The sequence below is a fragment of the Nicotiana tabacum genome, chromosome 4 (genome assembly GCF_000715075.1).
Source record: "Nicotiana tabacum cultivar K326 chromosome 4, ASM71507v2, whole genome shotgun sequence".
Taxonomy (NCBI): Eukaryota; Viridiplantae; Streptophyta; class Magnoliopsida; order Solanales; family Solanaceae; genus Nicotiana; species Nicotiana tabacum.
In genome coordinates, this window is record NC_134083.1 from 47901819 (window position 1) to 47929161 (window position 27343).

Genomic DNA, 27343 nt, shown 5'->3' on the forward strand with positions numbered 1-27343 from the left:
ACTACAGGAATTATATATATGCTTCCAAGTCCTAGTTTTTATTTTTACTTTATTGATTTGGTTTAGCGTTTACAAAATTGGTAAGTGTTCTAATATATTATCTAGTATTTATTTGAACGTACTTTTATTTGAATTCACGCAAATTTAAAAGTGATAACACTTAGAAGGACTAAAAAGTTTTCGTCCTACAACATTAAAAAATGGTTATATTTTTAAATCTTGTTATAACTAATTTTGTTTATGTTTATGACCACAAGATTGATAATTTAATCTTGTACTTTGGCCTATTATGCAACTACTTAAGACATATTTAAGTTGTGGTGCACTATAATGATAAGAGTTGGGTTCGAGTCCCAATACATTTTGCCTAACATGCCTTTATATGGGTAAAACATTAGATTTGAGTCACAGTGCACCGTATCGATGAAAGAATCATGAAGCCCATCCTACTTGATATGCTCCATTCAGTGAAGCGAATGTGGTAATAATATATGATAAGTTTGAAAGGCGACAAAATAATTTTTCATAACTGTATGAATGTACGAAGACATGGCAAGGGACGAAATAATAATGTGTCTTCACTATGGTAACTATAAATGGAGAACAATAAGGGTTCTCGATGTAATCCTTCAAAAACGTGAAAGAAATATTTACCATCAAAATAATATGAAAAAATTATAAAGTATGTCACAATAATTAAACTCTATTTTTTAAAAAGAGAATGTGACTTGTGATAAGTATTGAGAATGCAGACTCATTTCTGAAGGTGAATGTAGCAGTATGTAATAAAAGTAATGAATCAAGACATGTAATGCATGATTGGATACATACCACAACTCACCTCTAAGGGGTGCTAGAGACAAAGAAAGATAATGAATATTACTGTGTAGTTACATGAATATATCATTGGTCGCATACATGTGATACGCCAAAAATATTTTGTCATGCATTATGAAAGTTATTAAAAGCAAAATTAAAGCAAGAAATTATTTTGCTTATAATGATTTTAAACATGACAATTATTATGATATGATTTTCTTTGTGAATGAGACATTCATTATATGGATGGTGTGACAAAAGATCTTATAGTACAAAAGTAGTTAAGAGCTCTGAAAGAACAAATTTGTTACTACCCCGATGAATGAAATTGTTCATGACATTATTATTGTAGTAGGTCTCAAAATAAACATTTTGATTTACAAATATATTAGCCAAAGTGGTTGGCATATTGAGACTATAAATAAAAAGAAGATTGAATATCTTTATATTACTATAATCATACCGGGTAAATATGAAAGGTTACTTGACTTTTCTTCTATTTGTACTACACAAGTATAAGTATGATAATGCAATTACAAGCCACAAGTAAACTAGAGGTTTACTAAAATAAATATTAGTTGGCATGGGCGGTTGACCATCTCGGTTCAATTATGATGCAAAAAATTAATTGAAAATTATATTGGCATATATCGAAGAAATATAAGATTCTTCAAGAATTCTCTTGTGCTGCTTATTCTCATGATATACCAGTTAAAGTTGGGATTGAATCTCTTGATTTTTGAAACGAATAAAAGGTGATAAATATATGGACTCAGTCACCTTCCATGTGGACCGTTTACTATTACATAATTTTAATAGATGCATGCATTCCATGGTCACATGTGCATTTGTTATCAACTTGCAGTTTGGCTTTTGCAAGATTGATTGCTCAAATTATTAGAGCACAGTTCCAGAATATAAATTATGATGATTTATGTTGATAATACTGGTTTAAATCCAAGTTGGTTTAGCACAAATTGTATGCCTCCAATTATATTTAAACCATTGGTTGTGAGAACAAAACTGCCAAAATAAAATTTGGTATGTGATGTATTATTTAATATACAACAACACTTGTACGCATCTAGCCAAGTTATGATAATTTCTTCCTATCACAATCGGTTCAGGGTCAGGAACCAAATAATTTTTATATAAAAATATGAATGTGCTATATGATTTAATTGTTCCACCACAATGCACAAAGATGGATCCCCAAATAAGGCTAGGGATATATATTGGTGATCCCAACAATAAGGGAGAAAATGGGCAGCTGAAAAAGTAATGCATGTAATGAATTATTATGAGTACAACTAGATCCTCGTACGAGAAAATGTGAACTTGAAGTTCAAGTGAAAATTCATTTGCAAAATATTGCCAGGCGTATTTGCTGACCCAAAGCTAAATGTCATATTCAGCTGCTAATGCTCCAAATAAAATAAAGTTCATAATGAATAGAGTCTATGGCATGCATGAAGCATAATAGACTAATCGGTTCCAAAGATAAAACTCCTTAAAGAAGAAGAGGAGCAAATGTTCAAGATGGTTATAATAAGTAGGCAAGTTCTCTAGAAGAGCACCACGACATAACACTTCATAAGACCTCATGGGAGAGGCTCAGGTACCTGAAAATAAAAAGATAAAGAGATCTCAATAAGTTATGTCAAACCAATATAAAATAACCGTCGACGATATTGTTAATATAATGTAGTGCTCAATATTATTAATATTAACGAAGATCGTAAGCTCAATTTTTTCATGAAATTTGGACAGATAAATGATTGGCCAAAATAAAAAATACGCAATAAAAATTGACTTCATTGAAAAATGTGAAGTTGGACGGATAATCTATAACGACCCGACCGGTCGTTTTGAGAATCATAATCTCGTTCCCCTATTTACAGTTCAATTATTTTCTTACAGTTGATTTATGACTTATCGGGTTAGTTGGTTCGGGTTCGGAAGGATTTCGGATTGAAATACGACACTTAGTCTTATAATTGAAAACTTAAGTTGGAAAAATTAACCGGATATTCATTTATGTGTAAACGACCTCGGAATTGAATTCTAATAATTCCAATAGCTCAGTACGGTTATTCTGGACTTAGGAACTTGTCTAGAAAATTATTTGGAGGTCCGTAATACAATTAGGCTTGAAATGACGAAAGTTGAATTTTTGAAAAGTTTGATGGGGGTTGACTTTTTGATATGGGGGTCGAAATACGATTCTAGAAATTTGAATAGCTTCGTTAGGTCATATGTGACTTGTGTGCAAAATTTGAGGTCAATCAGACTTGATTTGATAGGTTTCGACGTTGTTTGTAGAATTTGGAAATTTCAAAGTTCATTAGGCTTGAATTAGTGTATGATTTTGATTTTGACATTGTTTGATGTAATTTGAGACCTCGAGAAGGTACGTATTATGTTATGGGAGTTGTTGGTATGTTCGGACGGGGTGGCGAGGGGTTCGGGTGAGTTTCGGATGGTTAACGAATCAAATTCGGACTTAAAAGAAATCTGAAAAATTTCTGTCTTCTGGTGTGATCGCATCTGCGAGGAATTGGTCGCAGGTGCGGTGCCGCAGATGTGGCTCGTTTTAAGCAGAAGCGGAGCTGGGATGGCTTGGGCAAAGCGCATGTGCGAGGGAGTTAACCGCATCTGCGAGCCCGCATGTGCGAGCGAGGCTCCGCGGATGCGGAGTTGAGCGAGAGGCAAATCCGCAGGTGCGGTCCTAGGCATCACAAAAGCGATCATGGATGGCCAAGATGTTCTCGTAGAAGCGAGATGTTTCCCGCAGATGTGACCTCTTGTCCGCAGGTGCGTATTGACTAGACAAAACCCTTTAAGTTCGAGGGTTCGTGTTTTTTCACCATTTTCGAATTTTGGAGCTCGGTTTGGGCGATTTGCAGAGGAATATTTTCACAAAACTTGGGGTAAGGGTTCTTGACTCCCTTGTGATTATATTTCATGAATTAAACTTCATTTTTGGGGTAAGATTATCGAATCTTCAAGAGAAATCGAAGAAAATTCCTATAATTTTATAAAAACAAAATTTTGAGTTTTGAACATCGATTTGGAGTCGGAATTGAGTATAAGTAGTATGGTTGAACCTATAATTGGACGGGTTGTCGTATTTTGTGAGTTCGTTGGATTCCGAGATGTTTGGAGTGTAATTTCGAATTTTGTGGGAGAATATTAGAATTTTAATATGGAATTAATTTCTATAACTGTGTGGACTGAATCAAATTTATTCTGGCTATATTCGAGCCATTCAGAAGTTGATACGAGCAGAATGAAATTTTTGGAGCATTGTTTAGCTTGCTCGACATTGAATCCGGCTTGTTCGAGGTAAGTAACTCTTCTAATCTTGAAGGTGAGGGTATGAACCTTGAATATATGTATTATGTGAATTGTTGGGAGGTGATGCACATGCTACGTGACGGTCGTGTGGGCGTGCACCATAGAAATTGTGACATAATTATTTTCGTGAAATTTTGTAGTCAAATAATGTTGGCATTTTCTATGCGGTCTTATGTGTTAAAACAATTGAGCTGAGAATCATATTAAAAATCAAGTTGAGGCTATGTGCTATTATTATTGGGACCCACAGTCGTCATATTACTGTGAATTATTTGTTTTAAATTAAAAATTTATACTCAGTCATATTCATGTCATTACATATCATATCTCAGTCTCTGTTATTATTATTTATTGATATATCATGTCATCATATTTGGGCTATTTTCATGACATTGTGAGCCCATGAGAGAGAGACTGGAGAGATTGATGACTGAGTGAGGCCGAGGGCCTGGTTGTGAGGATTATTATGTGGATCGGGGCTGCCGCCTGCAGCAGTCCTTATAGGATTTATTATAGCACGTGAGTTGTCCGTGCAGATCCAGATATTATTATAGCACGCGAGTTGTCCGTATAGCACGCGAGTTGTCCGTGCAGATTATAGCGCTTGGGCTGAAGAAGCCCCTCCGGAGTCTGAACATCCATAGTGAGCGCAGGTACATACTGAGTGCGAGTACCGAGCAATTGGGAGGACTGAGTGACTGTGAGGACTGAGTGAGTGGGAGGACTGAGTGAAATGACACTCTCAGAGTGTGCATATGATTTTATCACTTATTTGCATCGCATTGACATGGACACATGACATACAAGCATAGAGATGTATTTTCCTCATGCTGTATAGTATCACATCATTCATGATTTCTCACTCATGTTGACAGATCGTGCATTAAGGATGTGATAGTCATTCGGGCGGTGGAGATTGGATCAGAAATGGTGATTCGTGTGTTCTAGAGATTTGAAGAGTGGGAGTTTTCTGGAGCATATTGTTTCATGGTTGTGGATTGTGAAGTAGTGGCCGAAGCCAGCCAGATGATAGTATGTATTATGATTTCAATTATTATGGATTTTTGGAGGGTTATTTATCTATTTGTGGGTAACCAAAACTGATTTGGGGGTCCATTGGTAGGCCTAATTAGGATGTGTATTCTACACCGAGTCGGATTGGTTGGCGCCATACTGCTATTGTTGAGGGATGTGCCATTCGGTTGGTGTTAGACTTATTCTTGTTCTGAAATGATCTGTGAGTTACTCTTCCATGCTACGAGGAGTTGTGATTCATTTATTATACGTACACATGGCGCGGTTCTATTGAGGGCCTTATGGCGGAATTTGAGCGAGATGGGTATTTGGGAATTGCATGATTGATTGCTTATTGGTTATATTCTTTCAGGTTTTGTGTGGCATTGTGTCATTTACCATTCTGGAGTTATTGATTTTTGAGAAGGATGGCTCGGGGTATATAATATGGACTAGTGTTTGGATGGGGTCACGCATTGCAGCGGAGTTATATTAAGATATGAACCTTGTGTTAGAATCGTGTGATAGTTCTACAGTGTGTGATGGATTTTTAGCAATTCTTTGTGGCGGTACTTGTTAATCTCGTGGGGCAGTCCTCTCATTTGAGTTATTTTTCATGACTGAATACATTAGAATTATTGCGTATTGGCGCACAGATGGCACAGTTTGTGGCTTTAAGTTATATTGGTGTGGCATGTATGTGAGATAGTTGTGTTTAATAATGTAAGGTCATTGGACCTAGAATGGGTACTATCAGATTTGATTACGGTATACTCGGGAGGATAATATTGAAACTCGGCTTAGCAAGTGATTATGGTTCTGGTTGGGGCGAGAGAGAGCTCCATGACTTGTTGATCTGATAAGGGGTTACGAGATTTTGTGTGTTCTTTTATTATCAACAGTGTACAAAGGTTTTGGGATGAAGTTTGATTTGATATGAGTTTAATACTAGTATTTGATTGGTTTTGGAGTAGTCACTGTGATCAGTAATGGTGCTACGGGCTTGCGAGTTGTGCAAAATGCTAGGTGATTATATTCGTGATTATAGTTATAGCTCGATGCAGCTTGTTCAGACTCATACAGTGTGTAAATGTAAGATTCATGTCTTGAAAAGAAATTCTGAGGGTTGGGAATTGAATCCTAAGGTTTTTGGGCCAAGATTAAGTTAATAATTTTTGTTGTATTGTGTTGTAAAGCCTATATGGAATAGGGTGATATGGGTTCACCTCCGGGTATGTGCGTGGTAAGGTGGAATAGAGATTTGAAGGTTAAGAACAACTCTTGGCACGTTCGAGGACAAACGTATATTTAAGTGGGAGAGAATGCAACGACCCGACCGGTCGTTTTGAGTATCACAATCCCATTCCCCCATTTACTGCTCAATTTATGCCTTACAGTTGATTTATGACTTATCGGGTTAGTTGGTTCGGGTTTGGAAGGATTTCGGAGTGAAATGAGACACTTAGTCTCATAATTAAAAACTTAAGTTGGAAAAGTTGATCGGATATTCACTTATGTGTAAATGACCTCGGAATTGATTATGATGATTCCAATAGCTCCGTATGGTTCTTCTAGACTTAGGAGCGTGCCCGAAAAATTATTTGGAGGTCCGTAGTAGAATTAGGGTTGAAATGACGAAAGTTGAATTTTTAAAAAGTTTGACTGGGGGGGTTGACTTTTAGATATCGGGGTCAAAATCTGATTCTGAAAATTTGAATAGCTTCGTTACATCAAATGTGACTTGTGTACAAAATTTGAGGTCAATCGGACTTGATTTGATAGGCTTCGACGTTGTTTGTAGAATTTATAAATTTCAAAGTTTATTAGGCTTGAATTGGAGTATGAATTGTGATTTTAACATTGTTTGATGTAATTTGAGACCTCGAGTAGGTCAGTATTATGTTATGGGACTTGTTGGTATGTTCGGACAGGGTGCCGAGGGGCTCGGGTGAGTTTCAGATGGTTAACGAATCAAATTCGGACTTAAGAGAAATCTGGAAAATTTATGTCTTCTGGTGTGTGATCGCACCTGCGAGGAATTGGTCGCAGGTGCGGTGCCGCAGATGCGGCTCATTTTAAGCAGAAGTGGATTTGGGTTGGGCTGGCCCGGGCAAAGCGCATGTGCGAGGGAGTTAACCGCATCTGCGAGCCCGCAGGTGCGAGCGAGGCTCCGCGGATGCAGAGTTGAGCGAGAGGCAAATCCGCAGGTGCGGACCATTGAGCGCAGAAGCGCGACTGCAGGTGCGGTCCTAGGCATCACAGAAGCGATCACGGATGGCCAAGATGTTCTCATAGGAGCGAGATGTTTCCCGCAGATGCGACCTCTTGTCCGCAGGTGCGGATTGACTGGACAAAACCCTTTAAGTTCGAGGGTTCGTATTTTTTCACCATTTTCGGATTTTGGAGCTCGGTTTGGGCGATTTTGCAGAGGAAGTTTTCCACATAACTTGGGGTAAGTGTTATTGACTCCCTTGTGATTATATTTCATGAATTAATCTTCATTTTTGGGGTAAGATTATCGAATCTTCAAGAGAAATCGAAGGAAATTCCTATAATTTCATAAAAAATGAATTTTTGAGTTTTGAACATCGATTTGGAGTCGGAATTGAGTGAAATTAGTATGGTTGAACTTGTAAATGGATGGGTTGTCGAATTTTGTGAGTTCGTCGGATTCTGAGACGTGGGCCCCACAGGCGATTTTTGAAGTGTAATTTCGGATTTTGTGGGAAAACATTAGAATTTTTATATGAAATTAATTCCTATAATTGTGTGGACTGAATCAAATTTATTGTGGCTATATTCGAGCCATTTAGAAGTTGATACGAGCGGAATGGAATTTCTAGAGCATTGTTTAGCTTGCTCGACATTGAATCCGGCTTGTTCGAGGTAAGTAACTCTTCTAATCTTGGAGCTGAGGGTATGAACCCTGAATATATGTATTATGTGAATTGTTTGGAGGTGATGCACATGCTAGGTGACGGGCGTGTGGGCGTGCACCATAGAAATTGTGACATAATTATTTTCGTGAAATTTTGTAGTCAAATAATCTTGGCATTTTCTATGCGGTCTTATGTGTTAAAACAATTGAGGTGAGAATCATATTAAAAATCAAGTTGAGGCTATGTGCCATTATTATTGGGACCCACAGTCGTCATATTGTTGTGAATTATTTGTTTTAAATTGAAAATTTATAATCAGTCATATTCATGTCATTACATATCATATCTTAGTCTCTGTTATTATTTATTGATACATCATTTCATCATTTTTGGGTTATTTTTATGACATTGTGAGCCCATGCGAGAGAGACTGGAGAGATTGATGACTGAGTGAGGCTGATGGCCTGATTGTGAGGATTATTATGTGGAGCGGGGCTTCCCGCCTGCAACAGTCCTTATAGGCTTTATTATAACACGTGAGTTGTCCCTACGGATCCAAATATTATTATAGCACGTGAGTTGTTCGTGCAACACGTGAGTTGTCCATGCAGATTATAGCGCTTGGACTGAAAAAGCCCCATCAAAGTCTGAACACCCACAGTGAGCGCAGGTACATACTGAGTACGAGTGCCGAGTGCGAGTGTCGAGCGATTGAGAGGACTGAGTGATTGGGAGGACTCAGTGACTGTGAGGATTGAGTGACTGCGAGGATTGAGTGACTAGGAGGGCTGAGTGAAATGACACTCTGAGAGTGTGCATATGATTTTATCACTGAGTTACATCGCATTGACATGCACACATGACATACAAGCATAGAGATGTATTTTTCCCATGTTGTACAGTATCGCATCATTCATGATTTCTCACACATGTTGACAGATAGGCATAGTGATACATTTGTTTTTACACGGGTTATTTGGAACGAAAATTAAACATCTCATTTATTATTAAAAGGATTTTGGGAAAATTATTGTTTTCAAACTTATTCATATTTTTGGCAGTTTCGGTAAATGATTTGGATTTTCACTGATATATTTGAAAGGAAGAACTATTTTTTTAAAATCATGATTTAGCTGAGCATTTTATCTCTGAGTTACTTCTTGTATTATTTACTTTACGTTGTTATGGACTGTTGTGGACTATTGATTTTGGACCCGACCTTGGTAAAAGCTCGTCACTACTTTTAGCCTAAGGTTAGGTTTGTTACTTACTCAGTACATAAGGTCGGTTTTATAGATATTATGCTTCTGCACCTTGCGTGCAGATGTTGCTGTGTTCGATGTGACCTGGATTTGAAGATGTACCTGCATTCCGGTTGCATCTGCCTCTTGTTCATGGTAGCCTTAGATTTATAACAATTTGTTCATGTACATTTCGAACAGATGATGTATTATTTCATACCAATTTTATAAATTCTATTCTTAAAAGCTCATGATTTGTACTACCAGTTCTTGGGGAATGTATAAGATTAAAATTTTTCTTTACTTAAACTGCTTTAATAATTGTTAATGAAATTGGATAGTTGATAATTGGATTACCTAACGGGTTGGATTAGGTTCTATCACGACTAGTTGGATTTTTGACCATGACATAATCCCAACACCTGAAAGTATAAAACCAGTGGAGGTATAAATGCATTTTGTGCGAAAAAAAGTCAAGTCGATAGACATAAACACGACTTGTGTCACAAGAAGATTTTAAATTTCTTGGCATTGATAGAGATCTGTTCTCCACTGGTGGATATAATCATTTCAGGTTTTAATCTGGCAATACATGAAAAACTTGATATGCGTATAATGGAAATCATTGAAGGATTTAAATTGTTCTAAAGCATATTAAGGTTTCCAAGAAATTTATTAAATAAAGCTTCAAAAATTCTTATACAGATTGAAACAATCAGGGCGCATGTGGTATAATCGCCTAAGTGAGTACCTGTTGAAAGAAGGTTACAAAAATAATTCAATTTATCCTTGTGTCTTTATAAAAAGATCTGGATCTAAAATTGTTATAATCACAGTGTATGTTGATGATTTAAATATCATTGGAACTCCTAGGGATCTTCCTAAAGCAGTAGAGCTTCATAAAGCAGTAGACTATTTAAAGAAAGAACTTGAAATGAAAGATCTTGGAAAGACAAAATTTTGTCTTGGTCTACAAATTGAGTATATGAAAGATGGAATTTTTGTCCATCAATCAACATACACTAAAAAGATTCTAAAGCGATTCTATATGGATAAAGCACATCCATTCCGACCTCATGGAAATAATGAAGAGTTTCTTGGTCCCGAAGTACCATATCTTAGTGCAATTGGTGCACTAATGTATCTTTCTAACATTACAAGGTCTGACATAACTTTTTCAGTTAATGTCTTAACAAGATATAACTCTGCTCCTGTAAAGAAATGTTGGAATGGAATCAAACACACATTGCGGTATCTAAAAGGGACTACCAATATGGGATTATTTTATGGCAATGATTGCAGTCCCGATCTTGTTGGTTATGCCGATGTTGGGTATTAATCTGACCCACACAAGACTCGATCTCAAACAGGCTATGTGTTTACATATGGAGGCACTGCCATATCTTGGCGATCGACTAAGCAATCAGTCATGGCTACTTCATCTAATCATGCTGAGAAAATTGTTATTCATGAAGCAAGTCGAGAATGTGTATGGTTGAGGTCTATAATACACCTTATTCGAGATAAATATGGTTTGAAGTGTGACAAACTACCCATAATTTTGTATGAAGACAATGCAACATGCATAGCCCAATTGAAGGGAGGATTCATTAAAGTGGATAGGACAAAATAAATTTCACCAAAGTTATTTTTCACACATAATCTTTAAAAGAATGGTGATATCAATGTGCAACAGATCCGTTCAAGTGATAATATGGCCGATTTGTTCACCAAATCTCTACCGACGTCAACCTTCAAGAAACTAGTGTACAAGATTGGGATGCGAAGGCTCAAGGATGTGAATTGATGCTCTCATCAGAGGGAGTTAATACGCGTTGTACTCTTTTTTCCTTACAAGTTTTTGTCCCACTGGATTTTTCTTGCAAGATTTTTAACGAGGCAACCAAAAGGTGTATTTCTAAACATGTGTACTCTTTTTCCTTCACTAGAATTTTTTTTCCATAGGGTTTTTTTCCTAATAAGGTTTTAACGAGGCACAATATCTATAGACATCCAAGGGGGAGTGTTATAAGAAAAATCAAATTATGGTGGATGTCTATTCTTACTCAATGATCTTCTCAAATGCTTAATGACATATTCAATGACATATTTTTATGATTAATGACATATTCAATGACATATTTTTCTTCACTTTTCATGCCTATATAAAGGCCTTGTAATAGATAAGAAAATACACACAATTGAAGAAGAAATACGCTTCCTTCTCTCTATCTCCATTTCTTGTTCATGTTTTACTAAATTGCTTTTATTTCATAACACGTTCTTGTTCATGTTTTACTAAATTACTTTTATTTTATAATATTTATTATATTGTGGCACCAACATAAAAAAAAAAAAAAGAAATCCCAAGAGAAGTAACAACAACATGATCCCAAAGATCGAGATTAAACAATGTCACATTGTCACACGCAGAGGCGAAGCCAAGATTTGAACCTTATGGGTTCGAGATTGTAATCCTTTCTAGTCACTCGGTTCTAAATTAATAAATTTTTTACATATTCAATGGATTTCTTAAGACAAATACATGGTTTAAACAAAAGTTATCGGGTTCGGCTGAACCCACATCTGGTACTGTGCCTCCGCCCCTGGTCACACGCTTGAATCCATGGTGCCTTTGCCCCAAGGTTGCAAATTAAGATATATAAAAAGGAAAAACATGAACGTGAAAATATTGTTTCATAGTTGGTGAGGATGAAACTTAAATTTATACCGTATAAAGTGTGTATGTGTTCATCTAAAAATTAAAATTATGTTAGAGAAAGCACTTTTATTTATAACTTAGTTATGTTTTCATCACAAAGTAGTAGTTACTTAATCTCAAACTAGGTGGTAAAGCAGCCATGCTAATTAATTTGAATATTCAAGTTTTCTGCATCTCGTGAAGATACCATCGAGTTAATGTAGAGAGCTGCCAAGGAAAGAATGGCTGGTGAGCCCGTCAAGCCATACAAGAACAAAAGCTCGAATGTGACTGAGGTATGGATATTTGGTAGCGTATTAGACGAAATTTGAAAGAAAGCAAGTCAATTTTGTGGTCTTTCTAGAATTTTAGATATGCATTTTGTGTTAGGGTTTTCCACAATTTTAGTATTTTCCAAGTTGGTGGCTGCTAACGTAACTATTTCAGCTGGTCTTATCAATTTTTTGTTTCCTTGGATGTGACATATGTATCTCTGTTAGTACTATGTTGATACTTGACAGTGTAGTTGTTTATTTTTGTTATATATAATATATGTTCTTCGCCTTTTCGTTCGACTTTCTTTTTTGGCTTTTTCTTTGGACAAAAGATGATCTTTTTTCCTTACATACTACAGTTATTAATTGACGTCAAATTAAGTGCCTAACCTTGTTACACATGTTATATGTACTGTTTATTGAGCGAAGTGTGTATGTGATCAGTGTATTGTTTATCTTTTCCCAGAGATGCAGACATGCAGTTTCACCTCCGGTACACATTTGAGCAATCATAATTATATTCCAAAGTTCGTAAGGCATGAGGAGGACAAAGAAAAAAAAAGAAAATGTTACAATATTAATAGGATATATATATGGGTTGAAATAGTTGAGGCGTAAACAAAAGTTCGTAAGTCAAAAGAATATACAATATTTGCGTCATACATATGACACCAGTAACTCTAGTATTACTACTAGGCCTAATGATCCCAATGGGACAACTATTAGTTGTTATTATGCTTCTGTAAATCACAATGAGATATCTATGGTGTGTAATGCTACTACTAAGTATTAAATAAAATTATCTTGTTCTACCAAAAAAGTTAGAAAAATTAAGTAATTAATATAAGATTTAAGTAAAGCAATTGTATAATTTCCAGAAGACTGCCCCAACTTGGAAAAAGTAAAAAGAGTAAATAAAAAGAATCTTCCAAAAACTGGAGTTATTTTTTGGCTGGATGTAGTATTATTATAGTCCAAGTTGAGCTAAACTAAACGGTGGGGGCAGTTAAGATTCTTATCTAACTGAGTACTGTGTGGCCGACCAGCCATTTAAATATGCTCATTCCTTACCACTTTCCTCCTACTTTCACATGCAAATCACTTATATTCTACTTTTCAAATACTTTCACATTATTCTCTGAACACAAAAATACTCAAACATGAAGGAAAATCATTACCAATTTGAAGATCAACAAAATTATTGTGGCAGCTCTTCGGCCATGAGCTTCTCCTTTGGGACGTCAACTACTGATCCAGAAAGGCATTCTTCTTTTTCTCAAGATTCTGAAAATCTCAGCTCTCTTCACAGTCCTTCTTCTGATGATAATTACTCCCCGAGCGTTACTCCAAGTATGTCCAAAATCATTCTCATAATTTACAAACAGGAAAACTAAAGAAAGAATAAACAAATTAAATTAAGGATCATTTTGTTAACTTTTTTATGTATTAATTACAGGTCAAGATGATTCTGCTATTATTATTCAGAAGAGGAAATTGGGAAAGAAGGCAAGAAGTTATGCATACAGAATTCGTGAGCATGGTATGTGTATATATTTAATTCATTCCTTTTTTTTTTTTCATTCTTTAAGAAAAAAATAAAAACATTTTCCTATTTTGATGTGTTGCAGTGAAGTTGGGGCCTAAATTTTCAGAAACGGTGAAGGGGAAGCTGAAAATAGTGAAAGAAGGAGGGAGAAGGAATATATTCAAGCATATGTTTAATGTAAACGAAGGAGAGAAGTTGCTAAAGGCATCACAGTGTTATTTGTACACAACAGCGGGTCCAATTGCTGGCATTCTATTCATATCTACAGAGAAAATAGCTTTCTGCAGTGAAAGACCCATAGCTGTTCCTTTCCCCTCTGGAGGAATTCTTAGAACACCTTACAAGGTTAGTTACATTACACTGATTGTGTTAAATTAATGGATAAGGGTAAAGCCAAACTTGGGAGGGTTTTCATTTTTTTTTTTTTTTTAAATTCTAAATGGGTTGAGTACTTGAATTAAGCAACTAGCTAGACTTTGTCCAAAATTTGTTAGGTCACACGAGTAGGTAAAAATATTGTAAATTAAGCTGGGACATAAATCAACAAGTGTAACACTTCTCAATTGGCTTTAATTTTGTGTTTTTATTTTCCGAAAATATTATCTTATATTTTTGTAAAAAATTATTTTTACGGTTAAAACTTGTACTTCTAGTCAAATGGCGTCAACTTTCGGGAGCACAAGGCTTCCCTTTGAAGTGCGGAATGAGTTAGGTAAAAAATCAAAGGGGAATATCAGACCTGAATGATTTTAGGAGGAAAATGCAGGCTGGATTTTTTTTCCTTTTAATAAATTGGGTACAGTTCACCTACGCAAAATTTTATATCTCAATTGAATAATTAACTCACAGATTCGTTCCCACACGGCTTTCAATTGTTCCCTCAGGCTGCCGTGTTGATCTAGTCACTATTTAATATGCATTATTGTTATTCCCCTAGGCCCTAGCTGTCGCACCATATAATATATAGGGGACAGGGGTTCTGAGATCTCAAATATTTTAGAGCATTTTGATTTTGCAACATTACTAAGGCCTCATTTGCAATAGTTTCAATTGTATAAAGCACAATAGATAGTTAATTAGTAAATTTTTCTGTTGTGTGAAATATTACTCATTGTGGAAATTATGATTTCTGCAGGTGGTTATTCCAGTGAAGAAAATTAAAAGAGCTTATGCAAGTGCGAACGAGAACAAACCATCTCAAAAGTACATCGAGATAGTGACTGAAGATAATTTTGAATTTTGGTTCATGGGCTTTGTACGATATGAAAAAGCTTTCTTGAATTTACAAAAGGCTATTTCCATCACGAATTAGCTAGCTGTTAGGCATTAGAATTTTTAGGGTTTTAAAGAGGATTCATAATTCTGTAATTGTTCTTTTTTCCTTATTAAATGTTGAACTGGTAGCATCTAATCTATGCTTGTTCATCATTTTCTTTTCTCTCAACGGAAGAGGATTTGAGATTTATGAGAATTGAATTTTGTAGATTCTGAAATTTAATGAATTTCTCAACATATATATAAGATTTAGACCAAAGTTACTCAATATTACCGTACTTCCCGTGCTAGCTCAGCCCATGCCGCCAACAATCACAATTGCAACTACTTTAAGACTATATAGGGGTAGGAATTTACATATGCGCAAGCGTAATTAGTTATGGCAGAAGCTTGATCATTTGGACTCGGCAGTTTTGACTTGAAAAGTATGAGGTGTTATATTATGTGAAAATATTGTTTCACGTGTCTCAAAAGTTTCCCTTTATTTTATTTTTAGACGTCTCCAATCGAAGTAATTTAGGTATAGTTTTGATAAATTTTAAATGTTAAGTTCATATAATTGATATTATATTTTATTTTCTCAAACTACGTTCTTAAAGACTGTTTTAATTTCGTTCAGAGACTGTAAATAAAAACAGAAGTCATATTAGCATCAAAATCCAATTACTCACAAGAAATAATATTGTATAACATGAAATAGTGGTACAAACGAGAACATCACCAATTTAATGTTTAACACGCTTAAGAGGAAAAAAAAAATAGTGACAGGCTGTAGCGCTGTGTCAATTACTAATAGTCCAAGTGTCCAACAAAGCATTTGACCCATTGGTGAGTCAATCCTGCTGTATTTTCGTCTTTGTCAGCAAGTTGCTTTCTTCTTTGTTTCTGAAATTGAGTAGTAATTTTATTATTTTTTCTGTAATATTCACTTAAAAAAACTGGAATTAGTTACTAACGTCGTCGCTAATCTGTCGCTAAAACACTCGTAGCTAACAGAATTTCTTGATAATCCGTCGCTAAATGAGATTAGCGACAAATTTTTCTGTTTAGCTATAGAATTTGTCCATCGCTAAAACCTGATTTTTAGTAATAATTTGCAACTATTAGAGATGAATTTTAAAGAACTCGCTAACGCAGCCGCACCCTTTATTATGTTGCACTAGGAGTGTCAATTTGAGCCCAAACTTATCCAACCCGCCCAACTCGTCCAGAGATTAATGGGTTGGATTACAACATTTTAGCTCATGGGTCTATTTGGGCTAAGTCCAAGTTAATCCATTATTTTTTATAGCCTATTTTGACCCATTAAGTAGCCCAAATACAACCCGTAAAACTCACCCAAAAACAAAGGGATCTCAACCTAACTTATCTAGAAATTTACTACTTAGTTGCCACATCATTAGTTTTTGTATCTAAATTTAAAAATGAGAATCAAGTTATTTAAGTTTTAGGGTGTGTTTGGTATGACGGAAAACATTTTTCGGAGAATATTTTCCCATTTCACTTTTGTTGCACAAAACTTTTTGGAAAATTTTTTCTATAACCCCCACCCCTAGCAATTTTTTTTTCTTTTTGTATTTTTAATTTTCTGTTTTTTATTTTTTTGTTTTTCTGCACCACCCACCCACTCTAACCCTCCCAAACCCGCCCACCCACCCCCACCACTACCCCCCCAAAAAATATTTTACTTTTTTTTTTTGTATTTTCAATTTTCTGTTTTTGTTTTCTCGTTTTTCTGCACCACCCACCCCCTCAATCCCCCCAACCTAGGGGTGTTCAAAGCCGAACAGAAACCAAAAACCGAACCGAAACCGAAACTTAATGGCTTATTGGTATCGGGTTAACGGTTTAACGGACAAAGAACATATTGAATTTTTTTTATTAATGGTTTATCGGTTTGGGGGCGGATTAATCAATTTTCGTAACGGATAATCCGTTAACCCGTTAAGAATATATATATATATATATATATATATATATATATATATATATATATATATATATATATATATATATATATATATTACTACTCTGGACAATATATTATTTTTTTCGAGAAAGATTACCATCTTCCAGAATCATTCATATTTTGTTATAAAACTTTAACTTTAAACAGTTTACTATATAGCCAAAGCAAAGCTAGGAGACACTGCAATTTCTAACTAGTTTCATGAACGTTTCTTAGCAAAATTCCAAAGAATAGCAGAAGAAAGGACACAAGCCAGTTACAACGAAATTTACAGAGCAACAATAGCTTCAACCACAACCAACAGTGACAACTCTCAGGTTAATACTGCTAATATCAACCATTGCCATAAGCTAAGCATCATAGTTGAAAACACAATTCATCTGTTACAAAAAGGCATTTATAATGTTTGTCATCATTTATAAGGCACTGAAGAATGTCATCATTTCAACCAACCGAAACGAAACTGATAACCTCCCGATAATAGCTAAACCGATACCAATCCGCCCGATATCTTATTGGGTGGTTAGCGAATTAATACATTTAAAAACCGATAACCGATAAGCCAAACAGTTAAGAGTAAATAACCGCCCGATCCGCCCGTTAAGCAGCCCTACCCCAACCCCCAACCCCGTATTTGTTTTTTAATTTTATGTTTTTTTCGTTTTTCTGCACCACCCCCACCCCCACCCCCACCCAACCCCCAAAAACTTTTCAACTTACACATTTTAAATACTATTTTGTTATTTAAGAAAATATATTTTGATTCTCAAAATACTAATAGTATTTATTTACCTTTTATATATAGGTATATAAAAGGTAAAATGCTTTGTTTATGCAAGATGAGCATGATTCTAAAACATGGGTTAAGTTGGGCGGGATGGATTATAACCCATTGTTTAGTCCATCTTGACCCAACCCATCTTAGTCCAAGTAGGGATGGTAATGGGGCGGGGTGGGATGGGTTTTCTCTTATGCGGGGTGGTGTGGGTTTGCTCTTATGCGGATACGGAGCGGTGCGTGGCAGGTTGACTGTTTTTTTGTAAAAATTTTAAGCGGGGCGGTGCGGGTTGCGGGTTGAAACCATTAAAGCAATCTACTCCCATTAAAGCAATCCCTTCTTTATCTCTATTTTGTATGTTACTTGGAGAGATTATCAACTCATTTTATGCAAGACCCAATTACTTGACAATTCTTTTTTCCAATTTGTGACAATTGAATAGAAAAATTCTTGGCCTAACAGAATCATCTTATTATTTTCCTTTTATATTAGTATTGGTATATATTTTGCAACTAGAGGAGACAATGTTAACAACCAATTTTTTAATTAAAAATGACCAAAAAACAAATGAAAAACAACAAGAAGAGAATTATTGACTTTGTAAATACAACCGGGTTAATAAAAACGAATTAGAGGTTTGAGTACATTTGATTAAGAATCAGTTGAATTGTAATATTTAAAAATTCTTGTTTCTGAATCAAATAGGGTCTTTTCTGGAGACCACAACACAAAGGAACAAAAGAAAATAAAGTCCTCAGTTGTTTTTAGTAAGGTAACTGATAAGCTCTTTATTTAAAAGAATAATAAAATGTTTAACCTACTATTTGTTTTAGTTAAATAACAAAATAACAGAAGAAAAAAACTTATGTGCATGCGGGGCAGGGCGGGGCGGGTCTTTGCGAGTGCTAGGCGGGGCGGGTGAAAAATAGAAAAATTGCTAAGCGGGGCGGGGCGAGTTGAAATTTTTGTGGGTTCAGTCCAAACCCGCCCGCACCCGCTCCGCCCTGCCCCACTGCCATCCCTAAACCTAAGTACACTTTGGGTTGGGTTGGGCAATGACCCATTTATTGACCTAATCCATCTTGACCCGCCCAAATTCAGCCCAACCCGCCCATTTGCCACCTCTATGTTGCATTTCATATAAATCATTTAAAGAAGGGAAGAGGGTCAAATATACCCCTCTACTTTGGTATATTGTTCATATCTACCCTCCGTTATACTATCGGGACATATCTACCTTTACCGTTAGCCAAACTTTTTAAAAATACTCTCCACCTAACGGAAAGCCACCAAATTAAAAAAATACCTTTTTTTTAAAACCCATTAAACCCATTTTATTTAATTACTACACTTCTTCGTTACATATTAGTCATCTCCTTCGTAGTCACTTATTGAACTCAAGAAGTGAAAGACATAAAAATATCGACAACCATTTATTCATTTATACATTGAGTCCCAATTCTTTTAATATCCTTATTGTATATATATATATATATAAGTATTTTTGGTGAAAAGAAAAGATTCTTATTAATCACCTACTAAAACAGTCATGTTACAAAGATGTTCTCTATCTCCTACATCTAGTATCTACAAAATTGCAACTGCATATCCTATGTGATTATGCAGTTCAGCTATTCTACTCTGTCTCCCTAATTCTATATATACAAGTTTTCTATTCATTCCATTTGTCGCTTGCTTGTTTTTCCTTTGTTATGTATCTTGTATCTGCATTCCTCATTTATGTTTTTGCATATTACTTGTTCTTTTGTCACCACCTGATTCCATACTACATCATTCATGTTCTTCCATGTCGCATATATCAGTGCAGCAAATACTGAGAGTACGAAAGCTCTGCATTGCTTCCCTTTTGCTGTCCTGTTTAATGTTTTCCACACTGTTTCAATTGACTCACCAATTCCCTGCATTCCCATCCAGTTTAGTAGTTCCTTGGCACATCTTTTAGACCATGTACATTCAAAGAACAAGTGTTCCCTTGTTTCTTCCTTCTCACCACATACTTTACATGTAGTGTCAACAATTATCCCTATCTTCTTCATTCTATCCATGGTCAACAATTTTCTATGTGATGTCAACCAACATATGTAGTTATGTTTTGGTGTGTTTCCTAAGTTCCACACCCATCTGATGTCCTGCCAGTATTCTTCATCCCCCATTCTCCATTTATAATCATTTGCCATAGTGTATTTCCCATTTGGAATCAACCATCCTTCCTCCTTGAAACCTGTTTTAAAGATATCTCTGATTTGGCAAATCTTTTTCCAGTACCAACTATAGTCTTGAGGGTGTTTGTACTGCCACTAGTCTGTTCCTTTTATGTATATGTGGTTTACCCATATGATCCATATGTTATCTTCTTTATTTGCGATATGCCATACATATTTCTTTATTGCTGCTTCATTCCATAATACACAATCATTGATACCCAGTCCTCCTCCCTTTTTTTTTTTGCAGACTATCTTCCAAGATATCAGTGGGACTCTATTAGTGTGCACTTTCCCATACCAGAAATAGTTCCTGCATATCCCCGTGATATCCTTTAGGACCTTTCTTGGCAGTATAAATATTGACGCCGAGTAAACATAGAGATTCATCAGCACTGAGCTGATCAATTGTGCTCTCCCTGTATACGATAGATTTCTACTCCCCAGGTTTTAATTATGCTTGTCATTTTTTCCACCAGCATTTCACAGTCCATACTAGACAGTTTTTTTGGTGATATAGGCACACCTATGTATTTAAATGTTAGTCTCCCTTCTTTATAGCCTGTTAACTCACATATCTCAAATATCTGTTGCCTACTCATATTGGCACTGAAAATGTTGGACTTTGGACTGTTTGTTGTCAGCCCTGATGTTTGAGAGAAAGATGCCAGATCTCTGATTAACAACATTATTGCTTGTGATTCCCCTTTGCAGAATAGAAGTACATCATCTACAAAGCATAAATGATTCGACCCTAAGCTTTTATATTTTGGATGATATGCAATCCCCTTTTGCTGTCTAACCATCTCCATTATTCTTAAGAGATATTCGATACAGATCACAAATATCAGTGGTGATATTGGATCCCCTTGTCTCAATCCTCTTTTCCCTTCAATGTTCTCACATAAGCCCTCATTTATTGCTAATGAATAGCTTGTAGTAGTGATGCACTCCATAACCCATTGAATGAAAGTTGTATGGTAGTTCAGTGCCATCATCATTTCCTTGACAAACTCCCACTCCACATTGTCATAAGCTGTCTTTAAGTCAATTTTTATCAGACAACTCTTTGTTGTAGCCTTTATGTTATACAGTCTTACTAGGTCCTAGCATATCAATATATTTTGTACTATTGATCTTCCTTCTACAAAGGCACTTTGACTTGGTGATATTATGGTTGGCAAGATTTCTTTTAGTCTACTACATAATACTTTAGAAATCACTTTATATATAGTATTGCATAAAGTTATTGATCTGTAATCTCCCACCGATTCAACATGTGTCCCTTTTGGAATCAAAGTGATGACAATTTTGTTAAGTGCTTTCAGCATCTTACTAGATTTGAAGAATTCAGTTACACATTCCTCTACATCTTTTCCAACTATGTCCCATGCATCTTTGAAGAATTGGATACCATATCCATCAATCCCTGGTGATTTCTCCTCTGGTATGCTCCATAATACTTTTTTGATTTCTTCTTTTGTGACTGTCTTTACCATTTTCTGTTTATGATCTTCATCAATGATTTCCCCTTTCCTTATTAGTGCACTACATACATGTGACCTCTCCCTATTTGTTGTCCCTAATAGCTTTGTGTAAAACTCAATGAAAGCTTGAGCCACAGTTTCTGGTTGGTCCTGTTCTGTCCCAGTAGAATCTTTGATGGAGAAGATCATGTTGGTATTCATTCTTGCCTTCATATACCCATGAAATATTTTAGTATTTTGATCTCCATGTTGCATCCATGTGATCTTACTTTTTTGCCTTAGGAATTGTTCTCTTGCATGTTGCCATTGCATGCATTCTCTGGCTAAGCTTTGCTCCTCCCCCCTTAGGCTCATATTATAAGGGTCCTTTTGTATCCTCGTCTGGCATACCTTGAGTGTCTCCATACTTTGTTCTGCTTTGATTTCAACCTTTGCAAATTTTCCTTTGTTTAGGATTTTCAGCACCCTTTTCAGTCTGTTTAGTTTTCCCACCATTTGATACATTTTAGTCCCCATGATGTGCTTTTTCCAGTTCTCTTTCACTTTTTCATGGAAGTCATTAGCCATACTCCACATGTTAAAGTATCTAAACATTTTTTGCTGCATCTTTCCTGGCTGTTCCCATCTTACCAATGCTGGGCAATGATCAAACAATCCCTCACTATGGTAGTACACTTCAGAGTCTGGTAGTGTTGTCACCCAGTCATTATTTATTAGAACTCTATCAATCCTGCTATCACTTTATCTTCTCCTTCATGTTTGTTATTCCATGTATAGAAGGATAGTGATGATTTCATCTCTTGCATCTCACATTTTTGTATACATTCTTTAAATCCTTTTATTTCTGCAAAAGTAACTTTGCTTCCTATTCTTTCATCTGATTGCAATACACTGTTGAAATCTCCCATTGTTGCCCAAGGCCCTTTTCTTTGTTTATGAATTTCCTCTATGTCTTCCCATAGTTTTCTCCTCATGCCACAGTCATTGAATCCATATACCCATGTGATTTCTATTTCCCTTTTTGTTCCAATGTGCTTAATAGCACAGTGAATCACCTATTTAGTAGTTCTTCTGATGTCCACTTAATAGATATGAGGTTTTCATAATAACCAGATTCTTCCACCGGGGTGCTTGTCCAGATTAGTAACAAATGACCATCTCTTACAAAGATTAAGAGAGGCTTTGTGAGCCTTTTTCCTCTTAATCCTTGTCTCTAGGAGCCCAAACATTCCTACTTGAGAGTTGTGCACAAAGAGCAACACTTCCCTCTATTTTTGAGGTTTGTTTAGGCCTCTAACATTCGAGAATCCTAACTTATCTGTGGGGATGGGGCCCTGCCCCATTTCCCCCACTTCCTGGACCCTCCCTTTTTTTATTTACTCTTGTGTTTGATGTACTAGTTTTCTGAGCGTTTTGATTACCACCAGTTTCTTCCTCTGTATTCCTCAATGCATCAAAGGTATTTCCTACTGATATTGGTTTTTTTACTTGCCAATTCAACAACATCTGAGTTCTGCCTTTTTCTGCCCCTCCCTGTTCTTTCTTTGTGGCTTGTAGTCTCTCATTTTCCTTATGTTGTTGCTCCACTATTACTTCAGTACTTTCATTCTGTGTTTTCTGTCCTTCAATTTCTTTCTCTTCTCTTTTTTTTATCTGTGCAAATTTTTCCTCTTGCTTCTGATTTTCCACATCATTGCTTGTGTCTTCTCCATTGGTCTGTTGTGCCTGTTTTTATCGTTGCATTACTTCATTCCTTCTGCATTCCTCTATGGTGTGTCCAAAGTTATTATATTTCGTACATAAGATTGGTTTCCATTCATAAACTACTTCCTGTTCCACTGTCTTCCCCATCTCATTTTCAAACATCACCTTGGAAGGATACTGTTGATTTGGAGTCATTTCAATTAGTACCTTTGCAAATGTTAGCCTCTCCTTCTTGTGGTTGCACTATCCGCTCGCAGAGATTTCCCAATTAGCCCAACAATTTTTGTTAGAGTACATTTTCCCCAATATGTGATGTCCAGGGCCATTAAACGAACCCAGACTGGAACTCATTCAATTGATTCTTTGGTACATTCCATATCCCGCCTCCATAGTTTCACCACAACTGGTTTTCTGTCAAATATTCGTATTCCCTCTTCCACCACCTTATTCCGACTTTTTACTTTATGAAATCTTATAATAAACACCCTCCTATTTATTTGCACAATTTTGTCAATCCCTAGTGTTCCCCATATACGGCGAAAGTACACCTCCATTACAATTTGGGAGGGATTAGCCCCAAGCACATAGCAGATCACTGCTGTATTCCAGTATTCAACTTCTTCTTGAATGTCATCCATTGTTATTTTCACATTGATTACCCTTTGTTCTCCCACTAGCAAGTCATTATCATTTTCCTCTGGGATCACCCCAACAATTTTACTCCACGATGAACTTAGGGTTTATGATTTACCTTGTTCTGAGCTTTCCGCCTCCTCTTCTACAAGATCCGCCCATAATTTGGTGGATTGATATCCCGATGTTTGAGCTAATTCCTAATGGTATAACCATCTGCTCGATCGGTAATGGTGTTATCCCTTGTAACACATTTGGATTTTTGAATTTTTTCGCATCTGCAGTTTGAGGTCCATTCCTTGGCTATTGATTTCCTCCACTTTGTGTGTTTTTCCCCCTCTCGATTTTGTGTTCCTCACCATGGTCATCTTTCACTCAGGAGGAGCGCTCATTCTAGAGAGAGAAAGTTTTAATAAGCTAAAAATATTTGACAGAAGTTTGTGCTAAAAATTAGCAATTTTTTCTATTGTATATTTATTATATTCTACCTTTTTCAATTTGTTTTCTTCTAACTTCTCTCTTTATTTTTTCCACCATGTCGAACTATACCAAGTATTCATAATGATTTTCTTTCCACCATGACTTGAATATTTATAACATCTTATTAGGTTTGCAGTTTTGAAGTCTTAAGGCAGCTCCCAAAGTATTTCTTCCTCCAACAGTGAGCCTTTATTGATGAGTATTCACGCACCGTAATTTTCTTATTCTGCGTTACGCATTTGGGCAACAAGTAATTATCGTCAAATCACCCCTTAAGAATCAAAGTTAGATTCCAAGATATAGGATGCGATACTAATAATTCTTCGTAATAATTGAACTTATAATGAACAAAAATTAAAAAATAATTAGAGGAGATTCAATGTAATATCAAGTTACAATTCGAGGAATTCATCAAGAATGAAAGAAAGTATGCTAACAAGTTTGAAAGAAACTTAACAACCTATGTACACTAACTTAATGTATTAACCAAACACAAGTATTATTAAAGTATATATCAGTTGTTACCAACATACAAACTAACTGTCAAGTATGTATTACATTAGACAAAGGGATGACATATTATAACCACACAAAAAAAATAACCGAAAGTGATAACATGACATCCTAATGCCACCATGAACAACTAATAACCAAAAATATAAGTTCTTACTAATCCTACATCCATCATCATTCCCGATCTCTCTCTAAATGAATAAAATGTATTAAGACGTCTCAGAAATTTAGGTTCCGTATTTTTAAATAATGGCTTTGGCGGGTTTGGGTTATTGAATTTTTTTAAAAATGATTATTTTATTAATCTGGTGGCTTTCCGTTAGGTGGAGGGTATTATTAAAAAGTTTGGCTAACGGCAAGGGTAAATATGACCTCATAGTATGACGTACGGAGGATAAATATGAACAATATATCATAGTAGAGGGGTATATTTCACCCTTTTCCCTTAAAAAATTCCAAAATTTTATAATTTCACAACTAAAAACATAACAATCTTTATTAATTATCAACACTAGTGGAGGACTATAGTCTTCCTTATTCCTTTAGTGATACAGACTATAACAGTGAAATGATCCCACCAATACTAACTACAGATAGTAGTACTAGTAATTCTAGAGCTTATGAAATGTAACTTTCAAAGGTTGATCAGATCTAGAACCAATAAACAAAACCCTTTTGCTACCTTCAACAAGTATTCCAATTTCTCCACAGAATGGTCTGCATGTCTCACAAACTCGAGGACAATACACAAGTTTGTAAGCATCCTCGTACTTGTCAATCCTAAACCAATTGCTCAATGTTTCACGCCCAGGATTTCCTTCTACTCCACCAACTGTCACCAAATAACGCTGCGGAATTAATTCAGTGTTAATTCTCCATACTGTAGACGAATCAGAGATATGAATAGACGTAAATTTCACGTTCAGATCAGTTGATATTCCGATGATGTTTTCGTTAGGGTTCACAGGTGAAAATTGAAGGTAACCGCCGATTGAAGATTCATCCGCATGTTGGCTTACGACTAACGGGTTGGTTCGGTTCCTAATGGAAGCCACCTGAAGTCCACCGCCGTTGCCCCGACCCGCCGGAAGGATATAATAATTCACTCCTGTCCGGACAGCGTTACCGGAAACGTCGAGCACCGGGTCAGGAACATCCTGAGCTTTTACGAGGAATAAAAAGCTTGTTGATAATGTAACAAGAAGAAAAGGTACCATGAATCGTGCAACGTTAAAAAATTCCATTGTTAAACTAACTTGTGAATGGATAAAATAAACTTAGAGAAGCAGCGCTATTTGTAGAACTGGATAAAGGTTGCGTAATATATGGAGTAGTTTGAAAATTCTCAGTCACTTCAAGGATTTTTCTTTTTCACATCGATGGAATTGACTATCAACTTTTCTAGCCTTTTAATTTTTTTTATAAAGCCGTAGTTATAAATAATGTATGGTTTGACATTTTTTCTATGTAACTTATCCATGCCTTAAATTTTACACATTAAACAGTGGGATATCAATAAGAGTATTATCCTCCTAGAATCTAAGTTGAAAATTCTTGTACATATTTGAGTTGTGTACTCAGCTTTTCAAATGTTGAACTATATTCACAAATGGACGAAGTAAGAGACGTAAGCCTCTTGTACAAGTACACTTGGGATTAAGGTGGATCTATAATTTGAAGCATATAGGTCCGCACAACATACTCTTGCGATCACGCATAACGAGAATTTAGTGCACTTGACTTCTTTTTTTGCCGTAGGTTTGGTATTGTAATTTTTTAATGTTATATTGGCTTCTAAATTAGTAATAATTTATACATATTTAATGATTTTTTTAAAAAAATATATAGTTTGAAAAAATACTACTCCCTCCGTTTCAAATTAGATGAGATACTTTCCTTTTTAGTCTGATCCAAAATAAATGACACATTTCTAAATTTGGAAATAATTCAACTTTAAATTCTTCATTTTACATATTTTACCCTTAATGGGAAACATTTATAACCATACAAATATCATGGCCCACAAAGTTTTTACCCCTTAAGCTTTTAAGACCACAAGTTTCAAAAATCTTCTTTTTTTTCTTAAACTCCGTGCCGAGTCAAACTAGCTCATCTAAGAGCCCGTTTGGACATAAAATTTGATGGAAGTTTTTTTCAAAAAAAATTTACTTTTTTTCGAAATCAGCGTTTGTTCATAAAATTTCAAATTTTCAATGCATTTTGGAAATTTTCGAAAATTTGAAAAACTCCAAAAAGATGTTTTTCAAAATTTTCACTCAAAACACTCACAAAATTTAAAAAACAACCCAAACTGAAATTTATGTCCAAACACAACTCTAAATTTCAAATATCATTTTTATTTAAAAAAAATTTTCGCAGTTTTTTCGAATTTTACAATTCTTATGTCCAAACGCCTACTAAATTAAAAAAAAAGGAGTACTAGATTTGGC

At 35.6% G+C, this 27343-nt stretch overlaps 3 protein-coding genes across 3 annotated transcripts; 1 reads left to right on the top strand and 2 right to left on the bottom strand.

Moving 5' to 3' along the window:
- Positions 1-13358: 13358 nt before the first annotated feature.
- On the top strand, positions 13359-15260 carry LOC107773263 (GEM-like protein 4). Its single transcript, XM_075251806.1, has 4 exons — positions 13359-13636; positions 13743-13826; positions 13915-14177; positions 14968-15260. Exons 1-4 carry the CDS (start codon positions 13447-13449, stop codon positions 15142-15144), a joined length of 714 nt encoding a protein of 237 aa, XP_075107907.1. The 5' UTR covers positions 13359-13446; the 3' UTR covers positions 15145-15260.
- Positions 15261-19530: 4270 nt separating this feature from the next.
- Positions 19531-23462, bottom strand: LOC107831887 (uncharacterized). Its single transcript, XM_016659686.2, has 6 exons — positions 23391-23462; positions 22944-23288; positions 22387-22618; positions 21345-22246; positions 20651-21116; positions 19531-20096 (listed from the first exon to the last, which is right to left on the bottom strand). Exons 1-6 carry the CDS (start codon positions 23460-23462, stop codon positions 19531-19533), a joined length of 2583 nt encoding a protein of 860 aa, XP_016515172.2.
- A 1909-nt stretch (positions 23463-25371) lies between these two features.
- On the bottom strand, positions 25372-26283 carry LOC107831889 (kunitz trypsin inhibitor 5). Its single transcript, XM_016659687.2, has one exon. It carries the CDS (start codon positions 26135-26137, stop codon positions 25505-25507), a length of 633 nt encoding a protein of 210 aa, XP_016515173.2. The 5' UTR covers positions 26138-26283; the 3' UTR covers positions 25372-25504.
- Between the last annotated feature and the right edge of the window lie 1060 nt (positions 26284-27343).

Coding starts and splice junctions, on each gene's coding strand:
- LOC107831887 (XM_016659686.2), bottom strand. CDS start 23,462: ATGACTCCAAATCAACAGTATCCTTCCAAGGTGATGTTTGAAAATGAG. Junction 23,289..23,390: donor GGAAGACAGTGGAACAGGAA/GTAGTTTATGAA, acceptor CGATAAAAACAG/GCACAACAGACCAATGGAGA. Junction 22,619..22,943: donor CTAGTACATCAAACACAAGA/GTAAATAAAAAA, acceptor ACTACTAAATAG/GTGATTCACTGTGCTATTAA.
- LOC107831889 (XM_016659687.2), bottom strand. CDS start 26,137: ATGGAATTTTTTAACGTTGCACGATTCATGGTACCTTTTCTTCTTGTT.
- LOC107773263 (XM_075251806.1), top strand. CDS start 13,447: ATGAAGGAAAATCATTACCAATTTGAAGATCAACAAAATTATTGTGGC. Junction 13,637..13,742: donor CTCCCCGAGCGTTACTCCAA/GTATGTCCAAAA, acceptor TATTAATTACAG/GTCAAGATGATTCTGCTATT. Junction 14,178..14,967: donor TTCTTAGAACACCTTACAAG/GTTAGTTACATT, acceptor TGATTTCTGCAG/GTGGTTATTCCAGTGAAGAA.